Raw genomic sequence first — 17676 nt, forward strand, 5'->3', positions numbered from 1 at the left:
ATTCCTCAGCCTTCTTTCTTTCTACGGTTGGTTATTAGAGAGGCTATTGTGACTAAATACCATATGAGTAATTGGGGGTCAATGTGCTTTGTTTGTTTTGTCATGCTTGTCATGAAAGTCATGAGCATCTTTTCTTTCAGTGCGGATTTAGTTTGAGGATATGGAGGACTTTGATGTCTGTGTGTCTCTTTACTGACATTTCGTATGAATGGGAGAAGGTTATGACCTGGAGCATTGCTATACTCTGGGGGGAAAGGTTTACAAGCTAGTCTTGGTAAACTTTGTTTAGGTGCATGCATTTATCATATTTGGCAACAAATAAATGCTTTAGTGTACAGCAGCAATTTGAGAACTGAGGAGACTATAGTTAAACAGATTACATGGGAAGTTCGTACTCGAATCCTTACTAAGGGATCTTTTAAGAATCTAGATAAATGTATAGAGCTTGTAATTAGTTGAAATTTACAAAAGTTGTTAATATAGGTTTGTTGCTTTCCTGTAGTAATGACTGTATAGGTCGTTCTAGATAGTGTCCTCTACTTTAAGTTTTTGGGCTAGTGTTTACTAGCATGTGTAGTTGGTTGAGCTTTATAATTTTTTTGGATTCATAAAAAAAAAAAAAAAAAAAAATGATATTCTAAGACCAAATTTATATTGGGTAACGTTTCGTGTTTTTTTTTTTTTTTTTTTGTAAAAAAAAGTAACAAGTTATTTAAAATATTTTACGTTAGTGGATATAAAATGAGTATGAAGAATAACATTACTACTTTTTTACACAATATTATTTCTTTACGAGTAATGTTATAAACTACATTTGTATGCCACATTTATCTTTAAAATATTTTACATTAGTGGATATAAAATGAGTGTGAATAATAACATTACTATTTTTTTGCAAGATATTATTTATTTACGAGTAATGTTATAAACTACATTTTTATGTCACATTTATCTTGGAATATTGATGTAACAATCTCATTTAACCTTTGAATCAATCTTTATTAAAATGTAACAATAAAAATTGATTAAAAATGACACGTTAGCATTATAGAATAGTTAATTATTTGAATAAAAACAAATAAAAAATAAAAATAAAAATTGAAGGGTTTCATTTAATGAATGAGGATAAAACATCTTGTTGAGTAAGTACAATATCGCAAAGGAATACATGATAATTTTCATCTAAACTTTACTTAAAGATTCATGAATAGCCTCATTTGCTAATATGGGAGTTGCTTGGTTGACTGCCCTATTTGTGTGTCACACGGATCATGATTGAAAATTATTCAAAATAATTTTTTGAATCATCGATGAACTGCCCATGTCGACTCCATCAAGTTTTTTCCTTTCTTCAGAATTCTACAAAGAATTTTGGAAATTACTATTTCCAAAGAATCTCCCTCAATCATAACATTTTGGAACTTTAGATCTCCCAAAATTCTACAATCTTCCGAGCAGCCAAAGCATATGTCACACAGACCATGATTGAAGCATATTGTCGGCCATCATCGTTCAAGCATGCATAGGGTTTATTACAATCATGCCTCTAAAACAGTTTTGCTCATATCTATATATATATATATATGGTAAGTCAATTTACTTTTTATTATTATTTATCTTCCTAATTATATTATGAGTTCTATTAAGAGTACTACAACTTTGATTATAAATATCTTGTAGATTAATCTTTAAACAATTGAACTTTTTTTGTCAAAATTTATTGCTTAATTTTTCATCTCATTTGGAAATTCAGTGACAAAATTTACAACATTACATTAGAAAAAAAAAAAAAAAAATACAAACTTAAAATCCCAACCTAATCCCTATCAAACCACTAAGCTAAGTTTGATTGACATTTTTAAAGAAAATTTAATTGTATTCAATTACAATTAATTGTATTACATTACATTAGAACATTTTAATTGTATTCAATTCATATTTTGAGTGTCCGTGTTATTTTGTAATCGTTATTAGCTTTTAATTTGTCACCACGTGTTACTCAAGAAGATTGCCACATAAGTTTGTAAGAGAATTATAGTATTTAAAGTATTTTTTATATATTACTAAAATAATGTTGTTTAACTGTCATACAATTGGAAACAACGTAATATTAAAAATTAATTTTTAATTTTTTAATTTTATAAATACTAATTAAAGAGTTAATTTTCACTTTTACATCATTATACAACGATTATTTAACGTCTATCAAAATATTATTTATTATTTATTTTTTTGGTTCTTTTGTGGTGTACTCTAATTGGGCCAGAACTTTAGCTCTGCCGGTCCAGAAAAAAGGTCGGTAGAAGACCAAGCCCAAGCCCATTCAACCAGATAGTCGGTTTGGGCTCCCGCTTGATCCCCCTTCAACGCGACTACGCGAGCACCACAAAGATAAAAAAAAACTTTCTGGCAACTGATGTGATCTGATACATCCGAACACGAGATTTTCCCCAACTTGTTCTGTGGCAAAAATTAGGGTTTTGGTTTTTAGCAATTTCGAAATCTAGCTGTTTTGTGGGGTCAAGATGGACGATTACCAGGATATGGAGAGGTTCGGGACGGAGAACGACTTCGAGGACGGCCAGTGGATCGGCGGCGAGTTCTACTACCGGAAGCGCAAGGAGAAGCGCACGCAGAACAAGGATGACGTACTCTACGGTGTCTTCGCCGACTCAGCCTCCGACTCCGACGACGATTACTCATCCAAAAAGCGCCGCAAAGATCGCGATATTTACAAGAAGTCCGACCTCACCAAGCCCGTCAGCTTCGTTTCCACCGGAATCGTCATGCCCACCCAGGAAATCGACCAAAACTCCAAGCAAGAGAACAAAAACGACGACGTTTATACGAACGACGAAGGTAATACCGGGTTAGGGCTCGGATTCAGCTCATCTACCTCCGGGTTAGGTCTAGGTTTCAATTCGAGCTCTAACGGGGTTCAATTGGAGCGAAATGCTAACGGTGCCATTAACGGCGGCGACGAAAACGATGATGGCGAGAACAATTTCTTGCCGACGGCGTTTGGGAGAAAGATAAAGGAGGGGGCGATGAGGAGAGAGAGGGAGAGAGCGGAAAGGACGAGATTGGATAAGGGGAAGAGAGTGAAAGAGCCAGGGTTTGTGGGTGAGACCGACGTGGGAGTGTTCGAGAAGCACACGAAGGGGATTGGGATGAAGTTGCTGGAGAAAATGGGGTACAAGGGCGGTGGGCTTGGAAAGAATGCGCAGGGCATTGTGACCCCAATCGAGGCAAAGTTGCGGCCGAAGAATATGGGCATGGGTTTCAACGATTATAAGGAGGCGGAGAAGAAGTTGCCGCCTGCGCTGAAGGAGTTTGAGGAGGAGAAGAAGAAGGGGAGTGAGAGTGTGGGGAGGTTGAAGGAGAGGCGGTGGGCGAGGACGAAGAAGGAGGACAAGGCAGAGTATGTGACGGCAGATGAATTGCTGGCAAGGAAGGCCGAGCAGGGGCTTAGCGAGGTGGTTCAGAAGGTTTATGATATGAGGGGGCCGCAGGTGAGGGTGCTGACCAATTTGGAGAATTTGAATGCGGAGGAGAAGGCTAGGGAGGACAATGTGCCCATGCCGGAGCTTCAGCACAATGTGCGGCTGGTGGTGGACTTGGCGGAGCTTGAAATAGAGAGGATCGATAGAGACTTAAGGCACGAGAAGGACGCGATGGAGAGGTTGAGCAAAGAGAAGGAGAAGTTGGTGGTTGAGGCCGAGAGGCAGAAGAGGCAGTTGGATAGTATGGAGGAGATATTGGGTGTATTGGACCGGTTGGGGGAAGAGAATTCGATTGGAACATTGACGCTGGACTCGCTTGCGGAGTGTTTCGGTGACTTGCGGAGGAGATTTGGTGAGGATTATAAGTTGTGTAACTTGTCCTGCATTGCCTGCTCGTATGCTCTGCCTTTGTTTATTAGAGTGTTTCAGGGATGGGACCCTCTTCAGAATCCCTTTCATGGGTTAGAGGTTGTGTCTTTGTGGAAGACTTTGCTGCAGGGTGAAGATATTATTGATATCTGGGATACTGGTTCGTCGCCTTATACTCAATTGGTTTCGGAAGTTGTGTTACCGGCTGTTAGAATTTCTGGCATCAATACTTGGCAGGCCAGGGACCCGGAACCAATGCTACGGTTTTTGGAATCCTGGGAAAAGTTGTTGCCTCATTCGGTCCTCGAATATATATTGGATAACATCGTGATGCCAAAATTGAATGGTGCTGTGGGCTCTTGGGAACCGCTACGGGAAACTGTTCCGATCCATGTATGGGTGCATCCGTGGTTACTGTATTTGGGTCACAAATTGGAGGGTATGTATCAGATGATCCGTGCCAAGTTGAGTCAGATTCTTGGTGCTTGGCACCCAAGTGATGTGTCTGCTTATACTATATTGTCACCATGGAAGACTGTGTTTGATTCTGCGAGTTGGGAACAGCTTATGCGTAGATTTATAGTTCCAAAGTTGCAGCTTGTCCTGCAAGAGTTCCAAGTAAACCCTTTAAATCAGAAGCTTGATGAGTTTTATTGGGTTATGAACTGGGCTGCTGCTGTACCAATTCATCTTATGGTTGATATGATGGAGAGGTTTTTTTTCCCCAAATGGCTACAGGTTTTGTATCACTGGTTACGTTCGAACCCCAACTTTGAGGAGATTACCAAGTGGTATCTGGGTTGGAAGGAACTTCTTCCTAAGGAGCTTCTGGCTAATGAAAGTATCCGGTACCAGCTTAACCAAGGTCTTGAGATGATGGACCAGGCTGTCGAAGGGTTGGAGGTGGTCCAACCTGGTTTGAAAGAGAACATCAGCTACTTCAGGGTACTTGAGCAAAGGCAATTTGAGGCTCAGCAGAAAGCAGCAGCACAGCAAGCTGCTGCGACCTTCAGTAGCGTGACCCATATGGATGGTATGGGTGGTGCGGTCGACATGAGCTTGAAAGAAGTTATTGAGGCCCATGCCCAACAGCATGGGTTATCATTTATTCCTAAACCTGTCCGGACGCACAATGGTCACCAAGTCTATGGCTTTGGTAATGTAAGCATAATAGTGGACTCTCTAAATCAAAAGGTGTATGCCCAAACTGATGAAGCATGGTCCCTTGTATCCCTTCAAGATTTGCTGGACAAGCACAATAGTTCTCTTACAAAGAGACGCTGAGTTTTAGAGTGCCCGTGGAGAAGTGTTATGTTGTGAAGTTTCTCTGTGCTGAGCTGGAGCAGTGTTGTAGGTTGTATTCATTATGCATAGATTCAGAACTCAGAGGTCAGCTTGTCCTAATTCTTCCAGCTTGTGGTCGCCAGGATTTTTGTCCTAAGAATCGATGTTGCAAATTCAATTTTCCTTGACATTAGCATAGTTTTTCATTTTGATTTTATCCTCCTTTCTGGTTTTGTAAATATGTATTCCCATCATATGAATGATTATAGGTCTTTTCACTTTACCTGGTTGGCAACGAAAGGTAGCTTGTTTTATAATTACATTTATTGAAGTGCATTCATAGTTGTGACCCGAACATCATCTTTGCAGTTTGCATACTTGGACTTCCTTATACATGGTTCTATAATACTGGTATTGTTTACAGATTCGTTGGCCACATTTCACACGTACTTAGGGTATAGATCAAATGAATTGGATAAGCCCGACGTTGGGGCTTCCATTTACATCTCTCCATATAGACAACTGAAAAGGGCCTCCTTTGCCCCTAGGAAAGGTTCGAGCCTTTGTAGCATATTTTCAGCTTTAGAAGTTTTACAGGTGAAAATAGCCACCGAAGATGTCATTGAAATTCTTGTTGTCTGCTTTTGCCATCAGAACGTGTAAATTTCTTTTAGACAAGCAGTTTCAACATTTAAAAGCCAGATAGTTGGAGTGAATTAAAATATAAAGAGATACATATATGAAGTCTTTAAAGTTGAAAGCGCTGTTGCTTTAACAAAGTTGTAATGATCATTCCTACAGATATAGGATAGGACTTTGTTTGATATGGATTATGGACCATGTCAAGTTTGATGTTTTCAGAGATGAATATGTATATTTTAGCAACTGATTTGCCTTTGAATTGGCCAGTATACACTGTATTTCTTGGCCCCTGGAACCGTGGAATCATGGATGTACATTCTGTGTCTACATCGAAATCTGTACCTTGAGGTGTTAATTCAATCTTCTTTCAAAGTATGTTAATTGAGCCTCTTAATAAGGACATTATGATGTGCAACTTGTGACATAAAACTTCGACGAAAAAGTAAAATCAATTGAACCTGTGTTGTGTTCCCTTTCTACCCTGAAGTCTTGCCGAATTGAGATCCTCTTTAATGTTAAACAAGTTGAATCGCACCTTTCGTTTTTTTTTTTTTTTTTTTTTAAAAGAAAAATCCATTTGTATTTTGAGCCTGCCAAGTGTTCTATGAAATGCTTGGGGGTGTAATTTGTGTTTTGAGTGTTGGATTATGGGTACTGGCTTCGTTCATTCACCATTCATATAGTCCTAATGCAAGGCGTTTGCATGTAGGGGATTTTGTGATGGTTCATACTTCAAGGGATGTTGTGTCAGGTGAAGAGATTACTCTTGCCTATTGTGATGCGCTTTCGTCATTCAACAAGCGCAGGGAAATGTCAAAGACATGGGGCTTTCACTGTAATAGTAATAGGTGCAAGTTTGAGAAGGAAATGTGTGCAAAGCAAGAGATAAGAGAGATTGGATTAGGTCTTGAAAGTGGTGTCATAATCAGATTTCATCTCCACAAAAGAAGCCTGAAGCAGCAGATGAGTATCAAAAGAAGCAGTTTCCAAGCATTGCTGCTATGGTACTGATGGGGAGAAGGCTATGTGTGGTTTCCATCCTAGTGAATTTAAGAAAAGAGTGGTCTTTTGTAGTTTGGGTTATCTGTGACTTTTCCTTTCACTTAAAGGAATAGGGGTTTTCTTGACGTGCAGTGAGAAGAATTCCAAAGAGGATTTGTTTATTTAACATGGCAACTTGGAAGGTAGCATTGGAGGGGGGAACCACGATTGCTGTCATGATAAATTTGAAAGCATCTGGCATGCTGTGCTGATTTGGCCTTCTGTTCCTCCCAAAATAACCAGTGTCAAACCTGAGTAATGCAGGGGAGCCAAGAAATTGAGTTACACAAGGCAGAGAATGGCCATCTTCACCCACGAACATGCAAATACACAAAGACGGACAAACTTGTATGTATGCTGTTAATTGTGATTAGAGACACGTAGAGAGCTTGATAGATTCTGTTTTGCGTATTATGTTAAAAAGGGATGAAAGTGAAGACTTAGGCACGATTACTACCGGAATGACTATTTCATTAGGAAAAAGAGTAATTATTACTGAGAATGTAACTTTTAAATAAGCATCACTGTTTGATACTGTGCAAATGAAATCATATCGTAATCACATTTCTTTTGACACCCCTATCTACAATTTTAATTTACTTTGTATGGCCTTTTTTCTTTATATTTTTTAAACATAAATAGTTATGTTATAACTGCCTGCCACACGAGAACAAGCATGAATTCCTCTGCAAGCAAGTTTCATCATGTTCAATTCTTGTGCTCATAATCAATATAGATATGTACTGCCCACAAAGCTTCAAGCATGGTAAATCATGCTATTTGATTATAAAAATAATCCAACCCTCCTAAAATAACATGGCACCATTTCATACCAAATTGCTGAAGGTTAAGACTACATCAGCATTTTTCCTCCGATTGAAACTCTTTCTTTGGCGGGATAGCATGTACTAGGAAATATCCTTTTATCTTTTGAGCTGTGGGCATAGAAGAGTTGGTGAAATTCAAGTTAATATATTGATTCTAAACAAGATGGATGAGCGCACATGAATTAGATCATATGTGAAAAACTTACTCGTAGTACATGGGATCTATAATACCTAATCTTCACGTTGAAAATACAAGTAACCCACGTAAAGTAGATAGTTTATCAAGAGGTGTTAAGTTTCATATTTGTTTTAAAGAAACTATAAATTGACTAGTCATATTAAAGTGCTAGTACAGATGTGGCTCGCGCTTTCCCTGAGTCATTAGAGATTTGTCTTTCTTTGACCTTAACGACAACTTATGGCTTCCAATCACACTATCCTCCCTGTTCATAGTCCTCCAACTGGAAGAAATCTCACAACATTAGTTCATGAAAGCTCAACAATCTTACGTCGCTTTTCTGACTGAGGGACATCTTCACTCGAAGAATTATCTTGACCAGACTCTGACCTTTGGAGTTTCAAATGAGAGCATCTTTCCTTAGCATCATTATCACCATTGTCATCATCTTCGTCAACATCACTGCTATCTTCCGAATCTGTTCCACTACTGCTCGCAGCCAATGGAATTATGGGCTGATAACTAGCAATTGTAGATTCAGCAACAGCAACAGCCTCAGGGGTATGAAGATCAGCAACACCAAGCATCAAATCCTGATATTAAGATGCACTTAAAAATCAGTTATGAATTCAATGATTGCAAGAGTGGCTTTTTTTTGTGTGTGTGTGTGTGTGGTGGTGGGCACCCAATTACCATTTCAATGATTTCAGATTCATTTCCAGTGAGCACTTCAATATCATAGTTCTCAGAATTGTCCTGCATTTTGGTAAAACGTAAAAAACAGGTTAGAAGTAGAGCCAAAAAAAGAAAAGAAAGCAAGGATTAGGGATTTAAAAAGATGTATCGGAATTCAATAAACCAATAGAGCTTGGGTAAAAGATCAACGCACAACCTTTGCACCAAGCTGAAGCCTTTCATTAGCTGCTGATATGATTCCCAAGAAGTCTTTAACTTTTCCAAACACTGCAGCAAAGGCAAAGTAGTTAAGCATTGATTGTTAGAGAAGCGTCAGTGTTTTATTTCCTTTCACTTTTCTTTTAGTAAAAAATAAATAAACACTGCGGGGTGTTGTGAAAGCTTTTGCACCACACAGCTCATTAATCTTTTTGGTTATTTGAATAATGCCTGTTTGAACTCTCCAAAACACCTCTCCTCCTCCATTGCGTATGTATATTTCACTTATAACAAGAAAGACCATATGTTACCCTCCAAATTCCAAGCAAATGGCCTTTGGGAAAAAGAAAACATCGCAGCTAGAAACCTTAGCTCTCTCAATGGCCAAGACAAATCCACCTTCTAAAAGTCTTCATGAACTATAATTTTTGACATCACGACATATATTCCATGAAAGCTTTCCATGTAAATTACCATCTATATATTGAAGAGATGAGGACCATGCTTCAACAAGAATACATGATCTTGCCAAGAAAAAAAAAACACAACACAGTTAGTCAGAGGAAAAGAAAGTAAAATCGATTCCCGTAATAGCGGCAAGCGAAATGGGAGCAACCTAAACTGTGAAAACAGGGATTGTGCGAGAGCAATGCAAGCATCATGCTGCTAGGCAAAGCGGTGAAGTGCTGCACCCTAAATGGAGATAGTCCAGTAGCCGAAAGCATCACTAGCTTACGCTTTGACCCGAGTTGACCTCCCAAAACCCACCATTGCAGTAGAAATCAAAGTAATAAACTATAGAAGTGTTCAGATTAGTTGGCTAGTGTTCCAACTACCTGACATACAAACAATTTAAACAGAAAAGTGCCTATCATTCAACAAAAGGAGAAACAATTTGATGGCAGATTTGAGCTGCAAAGTCACCAACCAACAAAAGCGGGTCACCTACATTTTAAACTAGAATCATCTTCTAGGTAGTAAGTAAAGTTGTAAATATTCTGCGCACAAACACTTGTGACTGCAACTCGAGTTGTGGATTCTAAACAAGTTGAAACTTCAACCATAATTTATACTGTCTTGAAAACAGTAACTTCCAATATGGGCTAAAGAGATTGAATCTCTGACATTAGGGGAAAATCAATAAGATTACTCTTGACTTGAATAGCTGATAAAGTCATAGAATGAGAAAAAACTCAGACAGGTACCTTCGCTTTTGGGAAGAGGGGCAGTGATGGGCTTTCCATGAGGGAGGGGTTTCTGGGGTTGAGAGACCGAGTCTTTTTTGCAAACAAGAAGTGTAGACTCTGAAAAAAAAAAAAAAAAAAACACAGATAGAGTTAGACGAGGAATCAGCAACCGCGTAGAAAACACCGAACAGAAAAGGGAGAGACCTAATGGGGAGGTGGAGGAATTCTTGTGCTCCAACTGCAAAAGGTCTTTGCTTGTATGCCCCATCGAACGAGAGTCTTTCTCGGCGAGCTTCGAAGAGGAAACTGAATATGTGTTGTGCTCGCTTCAAGTTAAATGGCTTAGTGGGTGTTTCTCAGGAGAGAAAGTTGAACGGTGGCGTTGCGTTCGGCGGAGGAACGGGGGCGGTGGCAATGTGGCATCGCCGTGTTTGTTTTGGTTCTCGGGCTTTGGAGATGGGTCCGGGTTTCTCTTAAGAGAAAAAGAGACGATCGGGTGTGGAATGTGGATGGTCGTACTCGTTTTGGTGTTCTGGCGTGGCTGGCTGTTATTGGTGTGTGTAAATTTCTGTTAAATCCGTTTGTCTCAATTCAAGGTCCCATAGTAAACGCTCAGGACAGTCCCCTCAATGCTTGCCTAGAGGCTAGAGGAGAAGAATGTGAGCTCACTTAAAAAGATCAGTATGCTTAGCATTGAGATGTAGTTGCCATGTTCTAGTGGTGTGCTCTTAGGACTGTCCAAATTTTACAGAAATTCGGCCGCCTACGAGAGAAGGCTACGACTTGCCTCGGGCAATTTAGGATGAGAAATGATCTATACACTAATTTTTCACAACAGCCCCACAACAAGCTGACGTGGCTGGTAATACTTTATTATTTTTTTACAAAAAGAAATGAAAACAAAACAAAAAAATAATAAAATATTACCAGCCACGTCAGCTTGTTGTGGGGCTGTTGTGAGAAATGAGTGTAGGGATCATTTCTCATTTAGGATACGAGACTTACTTGCTCGGGACACGTACGCCCGGCCGTAACCCCCTCTACTGCACAGAAATTCAGACAGTCTAATAATATGATCCTCATCCATGGTTTTATACGGACAAGTTGAAGTTAGGACAAAATCATGCCAATTGTAGATGAAGATAGTGAATTTTTCTCGAACACTTGAAAATTGGAAAGTAAACCATTTGTTCAACTGAGAATGAATATGGAGCAGATGATTTGCCTTTCTGCAACTCCAGTGTGCCTCTACATTTTTAGCATCTTGTAGAGCATTAATTTCAAAGGTTAACAAAGCAAAAGTTCTTTAATAAATAGAGTAATTGTACAAAGAACAAACAGAAAATAAACAGACTTGTAGATCATGGTCTTGAGGGAAATTTCTTGGTTCTTTATGATAGCTAAAGAAAATGAGATCTGTTTCTCATAAAAGATTTTGTCAACCCAAATGTGACACATGAAAATTTTCCGCTCCGAATTACAAGCTCTTAAATGGTGTTTTCTAACTCTTGTTACTGAAAGTTAGGGTCATAAACCCTGACATAATTTTCTATAACTATTTCTGATTAGAGAAAGAAATTGAAGATACAGTCTACTTTTCTGTATATATACAGTCATCATTATGCATGCATCTTCGATGAAATGCAGCAAATTAATGTATCACTAGCATAGCCTCCATCTTCCTCTTCCTCGCGGCGTGTTTTAGTTTTTCTAGTGCAACAAGTCCGACTTGCCTAACTCTTTCTCTGGACAAACCTATGCTGAAAGAAAGAGTAAACACAAATAATAGTCAAAACAACTGGATATAAAATTAATTAATGCAATTCTGCATGCAAGAAGGATCTCAGAAGCATAAAATCATTCAAAACACCAAGTACATTATCAAAACTTGAATGTTTACAGTCAACTGCACCAATTAGACACCCTAAAACACATTTTCAATTGAAATACAATCATGACCATAAGCCGAAACAGCAATTTTTCAATTAGAGAGCCAGAAGCCATCTATTTGATTTGATTTTGAATATCCAATAGGTGCTTAGAATAAGTAGACTTAAACATGTGCACTTTATTATGAAAAACATCCAGATGCATCTGACAAGTTGTTAATAAGAAAGCATTAGACTTGGTGACCAAAGAATATCATGCAGTTTGTGTTATGCTCGTGTTTGATTATCTAGTTTTCACTTACCGTTTACTAATATCCTCCCATGTAAGACATTCATCATCCAGACCATGGTAAAGACGTATAATCTCTCTCTCCCGTTCACCAAGCGTCATATTGATGAGCTTGTTTACTTCATCCTGCAAATGTATTACAGGCAATATTAATTTTTTCTTCAATAGCCTAGATCATGAATATGGCAGCGAGAGTTGTCCAGACAATCCGTTATTCAGGAAACATGCAAGCTAGCAGCACAAGGACACATACAAAGACAGGATGTCATGCGCTTGCAAATTCTTTCGTCTGTAAATTCCATGATAGTAGATGTAGCACATAATTAGTTGAGAATCAGTTCCATAGTTACCATTTGCCTACTCTATTTAAAGAGAGGTCTTCATTGCTAAAGGTCGATCTTACAATAAATATTGGATATTGTGACATAAGTATCACAAGTTTTGTAAAATTCATCGAAAAACAGACAGCACTCCAAAAGTAAAATTGAAAAAGTCAGATGATATAAGAAGAATTTAAATGCACATTACAAATTTTAGACAGAAACTTAGGGAAAAGTTTTAATTTTGGATTAATACATTTTCTCTGGACCTTTCTAACATTAAACTAATTTGTGTTGTTGAACACTTCATGCATTGTAAAGGATCACAGAATTTTTAATCTTTAAGTGATAACATTATTGAATTGTTAATGAAGTTTGACCAATGCAACTAAAAGCCCTTGAGCAATCATTCAGGGAATTGTTCATGTTAAAACTAATAACTGGAGTAGTCTTGAGAACAATAACAATGATGCATGAAGTGTTTCTTGAAATGCTATAAGAAGCATTTGAGTCTACTTTAGGATAAGAGCCTTCGGAAAGGCATGAGGAATGTGACTCATGGTGTCAATACCTTGATCCCTTCGGTGACTCAAGCTCCAAGATCAAGAGGTTTAAGGTGAGTCCCAAAGAATGAGATTGTAATGAAATTGAAACTATTTTGGAGCTTAGAGTCATTAATATCTACTAATTCACTTGATTTGCAAAACCTTCAGGGGAATCATGAAAAGTTGAATTACTGCCTGCTAAAAAACATTTCACTGTTCTATTACCTTCAATGCCCACGCGTCTACTCCATGCCATGGGTTATTCTCGAGGCGATTATCTGCAATGTACTGAAAGAGTAATGAAGAAAAAAAAAAGGTCAATCAATAACATAGGAAAGCAAAGTAAAACAATGAGGAAGAAAGTGTTCACAAATGGGTTTGCAGAAATAAGTTGCAACAAGCACACTTACACTATGATGAGTTTCTCCTGGAAGACCGTTCAAAGAGGGAAATGCTTCCCTATCAAGAGAGATCACCTTACTGATTGCCTACATAGAATGACACTGTAAAATAAGCATGGTTGTACAATTTAACCAAAAATAATGTACTAGACAAGATACAATTTCAAAAATGTAGTACCTCCGTAGCATTCCTAACTTTCTTTTGTGACATGTTCAGGCATTCTGCAATCCTCTGAAAAAAAGGTGGAAACAAACAGATAATTGACAGGCATGATGAAAGCAACAAAACTGTAAAGCATCTTAGTTTGAGATTCACATTTATGATAGGTGGGATTAGGAATGCTCACCGACATTTTAGTATGCAAAAGATAAAATGTAGCTAATGTAATTGCTTATCTGACAACAATAATCAACTTACATCAATTGATGGAGTTATTCCTTTCTCTTCCAGTCTAGCTTTGGCATTCCGGATTAAACCTAACCTCTCATGCAAATGATTAGGCAATCTCAAGGTTTTGGAATTGTCAACCAATGCTCGAGAAACACCCTGGTAAGAAACCAGTATTAGCTTTTCAATAACTAATTAAGGTACTGATTTTGAAGTCATGAGCTGAAATACTCTTTCATGGTCTACATAGGAATATCGATGCTTTTTTTTTTTTTTCTTTTACTGCAGATAATTAAGGAATCACCATCTTGACCAGCCTATTGTTTTACACATGATGAAATTTAACCAAAGTAAACATGGTCAAATTTTAATGGTAAGCCTGTTAAACACATGAATGATTAAAATGGGTTTTAGTCTATTGCTGATGACAATGTTTGATTTTTTTTTTTTCCATACTTATAATTTACAATTTTAACAGGAAATTAAGCCTTACCTGACGTATCCACCAATAAACATAAGTTGAAATTTTGCACCCTTTTGAAGAATCAAATTTCTCAATTCCACGCAGTAGTCCAATTAAACCACCCTACAAAAGAAAAAGAAAAATCTTTTTCATATAACAGGAATCCGCATTGCATATGCAGTAGTTTAGTTTGTCGATACAATAATATCTCATATTAGAAGTAATGCAAGAAAAAAAAAAAATACCTGAACAAGGTCGGCCATATCAGCACTCATGGCTTCATATCTTTGAGCAATAGACAAGACCAGACGAACGTTACTCATTGCCAGCTTCTCTCTTGCTAAAGAAGACTCAATCACTTTTGAATGTAATTCGGCACGAGGAATCCCCAATGAAGTTGCAAGTTGATCGTCAGATGGCTCACATCCTAACCGCTCCTTCAGTCTAGATGTCCCATGAAAGAAAAAAAAAATAGAAAGGACAGTAAGAAATCATGAAACCAGATCATTTGCAGGAAGGGATACTCTCTCTCTCTCTCTCTCTCTCTCTCTCTCTCTTATAACCTTCTAGTTATAATTACAAATTCCATAACTTGACAATATTTAGGGGCCTCCATGAAACAAGCTCACAACTGTCATGAAATCTATTGGCATAATGTTCAATGTATAGAATAGGAACAATGTATTGCCATGCAAAAGATAGAAATACAAAGGGAAAAACTCAAGTACACAATATTGCCATGTAAATGATATGAACAATGGAATTCATCAAATACAATACTGTCATCAGTAGTTTATATTCTACTAGTGCAAAAGCAAAACATATCCCTTTAGAATATAAATTAAATAATTAAAATTTTCATTTCCTATCAGCTTAAGTTTTTATGATTAGATAAGTGGGAATTTAACGTAGTATTAGAGCAAAGGTCTTAAGTTCGAACCTTGTCTCTGTCAATTGACCTCTCATCTTTTCAATTCATGAGTTAATAAGGAGAATACATATCCTCTTGTCATTCATTTAAATATAGACAAGAAAATCAACCATTTCATTATGCCTGCACTGGTTGCTCTATTATTCATTATGGAAGAACTAGGGGTATAAGTTTAACTGGGGATACATAAAAACAGTTCACCAAATAAGAATGATTCATCAGATTGGAGAAGATGTAGTCACCTCAATTTGTGCTCCTCAAAGGAAAGACCTGTTTTAATTTTATTTGACAGGCATACAACATCTGCATGAGTGAGCAACTCTTCGCTTACTACACCCTTGACATAACCCTTTGAACGATTCTGAAGCAGCTCTGGACTGATCATTGATCGCAGCTGCTTACCGGTACAAGGTTGCATCATATAACCATTTTTGTTCAGAATTTTCTTCCTAGTACTCATTCTTCTTTGCCGAGCAGATACCCCAGAACAAGTCACAGGTATCTTCCTGTGAATTTTTCCTCTTGGTGAGTCAGTTAGCACTGTCCGTTCAAAAGAAAGACTCCATTGCTTTTCCAGCATAGACTTTTGCAGCAAAAGAATTGCCTCCACCGAATAATCAAGATCAAAACTTTCCTCTTCAAGGCTCTTGGGTCTCTGTAACCATGGCTCGGCAGTCGAAGGAGAAGAGGTAATATCCACATGTTCTTTGACAGCCTTGATAGACTGTGTCTGCCGATTAGATGATGGACAACTGGGGCTAAAATTAGATGACTTTTTTGCAGTTATCACTTTCTTAGTTGAAGTGATTTGATAGTGTAATAGTGTGTAATCATTGGCATATGAGAGCTTTTCTGTGAGATCAGAGTAATAGCAGGAGGAACTCAAGAGCCTCTTCCCTGCGCTAAGCCCAACAACTGTAGCTGTTGCCATCATATGGCTTCTTTTGATGTATGTACAATTACCATCACACGTCTCTAATTCTCCAAAAACAATTGAATGCTATGTATTTCTTCTATTGTACTCACTTCAACAGCCCCAGTAAATTGCTTCTATTGATCTCCAAGATGTTTCCCTTCTAACTTTGCTACTCTTCTGGTAAACCCCCCCCACCCCCCAAAAAAAAAAATTATTAGGAACGATTGTCAAAGAACATTTTTGTCAAATTGGCAACCTTTTTGTTAAAATCATTAAATTGGGAAACTGTAATGCAAGTCATAAATGAAAAATATCTCACGATTTGGAGAATTTCCCAATTCTTAACAGAAACCAATATTTTCAATGAATGATTCAGATTGGTTTTTAAGAATGAAGGGCTGTTCTACCTGCAATAAATACATGGAAATTTCGAGCTATGATTCTTTCTCTTTTACCTCTGAACTTGTTCATGAATAAAGGGAAGAAGATCCCATGAGTCATTAGCATTTTAGGATTGTAACTTTAAAAGCAGAACATGCAGCAAAGTGGTTCAAACTTGATGGAGTTTACATTCATATAAAAATGAGTAAGAACAAAAAATATACAAAAGAAAGCTTATGGGGGGCTTCAAGAATGACATACCTGAATCCACAGTCCAGTTACTTGAGAAGAAGAAGAAGAATGAAGAGACGGTGAACCCAAAGTGAATAGTAATAGGAGGACAGCCAGTTGAGCTACAACCGACTCAGTCTTTATTTTATTTGCATGAATGAAACTTCTGTTTTCTTTTCTGTTATTTTGTTTTCCGATCATATATTATCTTTTTACAACATTTTTTTTAAAAAAAATTATTTTATATGAAAAATAAAAAATAATGAAAAAAAGGGTGGGGTTGTAGAAGGGAAGTTAGAGATATGGGAGGGAGAGATGCTATTGGGTGGAAGAGATATTGGGTCCAGCTTCGAGTGGTGCAGAATGTGCCATTTTACACATTGTTTGCCCCTTTCTCTCTTTCTCTCCTGATCCTTTCCCTTTTACGTGATTTTTTTAAGACAGATGGGGCGGATGGGTCGCTTTCGACTTTTCTTCATATCTCTCCAGCAAGCATTCATTTCATTCGTATGCAGTATTTTTGTTCGGTATCTGGTGAGCCACACATCACCAAACCAAAAACAACATCAATCTCTGCAATTATCTATCCACTGTGGACCCCAAACCCAACCCCCTCCATCATCACGGCGTCACCGCTAAAACTAACCCTTTCTTCTCGCGCACGCACGCACTCACGCACTCCAACGCATTCAATTCGGTGCTCGCTTCGCTTCCTGTGCGCATCATTAGACCGAGATTCCCTCAAATTTCTCCGCCGGAATTCGGTGGAAAAGAGAGTGGAGCTGACGGTGATAATTCGTGTTTTTATGTTGAGTTATATAATTGATTTGGCCATAGTCGGAAGAATAAAATAAAAGAAAAGGACGCTGCGCCCTTTTAATACAGAGTGTTAAATCAAGTTATAAATTGTTAAGCATGCTGAGAGGACTAGTCTCTAATTGGCCAAGCCAACAGATATTACACCAAATTAAGACCAAAAGAATGATCATTAACCAAC

At 37.9% G+C, this 17676-nt stretch overlaps 4 protein-coding genes across 5 annotated transcripts; 2 read left to right on the plus strand and 2 right to left on the minus strand.

Annotated features, from left to right (window-relative positions):
- The first annotated feature begins 2386 nt into the window (after positions 1 to 2386).
- LOC133855995 (septin and tuftelin-interacting protein 1 homolog 1) lies at positions 2387 to 5439 on the plus strand. Its single transcript, XM_062291460.1, has one exon. The coding sequence runs from the start codon at positions 2526 to 2528 to the stop codon at positions 5154 to 5156; it is 2631 nt and encodes an 876-aa protein (XP_062147444.1). The 5' UTR covers positions 2387 to 2525; the 3' UTR covers positions 5157 to 5439.
- A 968-nt stretch (positions 5440 to 6407) lies between these two features.
- LOC133861229 (uncharacterized) lies at positions 6408 to 6809 on the plus strand. The gene has a single exon (XM_062296968.1). It carries the CDS (start codon positions 6408 to 6410, stop codon positions 6807 to 6809), a length of 402 nt encoding a protein of 133 aa, XP_062152952.1.
- A 1131-nt stretch (positions 6810 to 7940) lies between these two features.
- On the minus strand, positions 7941 to 10476 carry LOC133860210 (uncharacterized). 2 transcript variants are annotated; one of them, XM_062295864.1, is made up of 5 exons: positions 10130 to 10476; positions 9944 to 10042; positions 8737 to 8807; positions 8538 to 8600; positions 7941 to 8398 (listed from the first exon to the last, which is right to left on the minus strand). In XM_062295864.1, exons 1-5 carry the CDS (start codon positions 10191 to 10193, stop codon positions 8153 to 8155), a joined length of 543 nt encoding a protein of 180 aa, XP_062151848.1. In that variant the 5' UTR covers positions 10194 to 10476; the 3' UTR covers positions 7941 to 8152. The 2 variants fall into 2 exon arrangements, with proteins under 2 accessions (XP_062151848.1, XP_062151841.1); XM_062295857.1 differs by having other exon boundaries at positions 7941 to 8437; positions 10130 to 10472.
- A 727-nt stretch (positions 10477 to 11203) lies between these two features.
- LOC133856011 (RNA polymerase sigma factor sigA) lies at positions 11204 to 16896 on the minus strand. The gene is made up of 10 exons (XM_062291461.1): positions 16710 to 16896; positions 15394 to 16244; positions 14466 to 14664; positions 14251 to 14343; positions 13788 to 13916; positions 13548 to 13601; positions 13379 to 13456; positions 13194 to 13256; positions 12117 to 12229; positions 11204 to 11685 (listed from the first exon to the last, which is right to left on the minus strand). Exons 2-10 carry the CDS (start codon positions 16083 to 16085, stop codon positions 11577 to 11579), a joined length of 1530 nt encoding a protein of 509 aa, XP_062147445.1. The 5' UTR covers positions 16086 to 16244; positions 16710 to 16896; the 3' UTR covers positions 11204 to 11576.
- Positions 16897 to 17676: the final 780 nt, after the last annotated feature.

This window comes from Alnus glutinosa, chromosome 1 (assembly GCF_958979055.1).
Source record: "Alnus glutinosa chromosome 1, dhAlnGlut1.1, whole genome shotgun sequence".
Classification (NCBI taxonomy): Eukaryota; Viridiplantae; Streptophyta; class Magnoliopsida; order Fagales; family Betulaceae; genus Alnus; species Alnus glutinosa.

Excerpts from the sequence above, each read along its gene's own strand:
- LOC133855995 (XM_062291460.1), top strand. The coding sequence starts at position 2,526 with ATGGACGATTACCAGGATATGGAGAGGTTCGGGACGGAGAACGACTTC.
- LOC133861229 (XM_062296968.1), top strand. The coding sequence starts at position 6,408 with ATGCTTGGGGGTGTAATTTGTGTTTTGAGTGTTGGATTATGGGTACTG.
- LOC133860210 (XM_062295857.1), bottom strand. The coding sequence starts at position 10,193 with ATGGGGCATACAAGCAAAGACCTTTTGCAGTTGGAGCACAAGAATTCC. Across the intron at positions 8,601-8,736 it reads GGCTTCAGCTTGGTGCAAAG|GACAATTCTGAGAACTATGA; the intron begins GTTGTGCGTTGA and ends ACCAAAATGCAG. Across the intron at positions 8,438-8,537 it reads AATCTGAAATCATTGAAATG|GATTTGATGCTTGGTGTTGC; the intron begins GTAATTGGGTGC and ends TCTTAATATCAG.
- LOC133856011 (XM_062291461.1), bottom strand. The coding sequence starts at position 16,085 with ATGATGGCAACAGCTACAGTTGTTGGGCTTAGCGCAGGGAAGAGGCTC. Across the intron at positions 12,230-13,193 it reads TAGACGCGTGGGCATTGAAG|GATGAAGTAAACAAGCTCAT; the intron begins GTAATAGAACAG and ends ATACATTTGCAG. Across the intron at positions 11,686-12,116 it reads TGGGAGGATATTAGTAAACG|CATAGGTTTGTCCAGAGAAA; the intron begins GTAAGTGAAAAC and ends TCTTTCTTTCAG.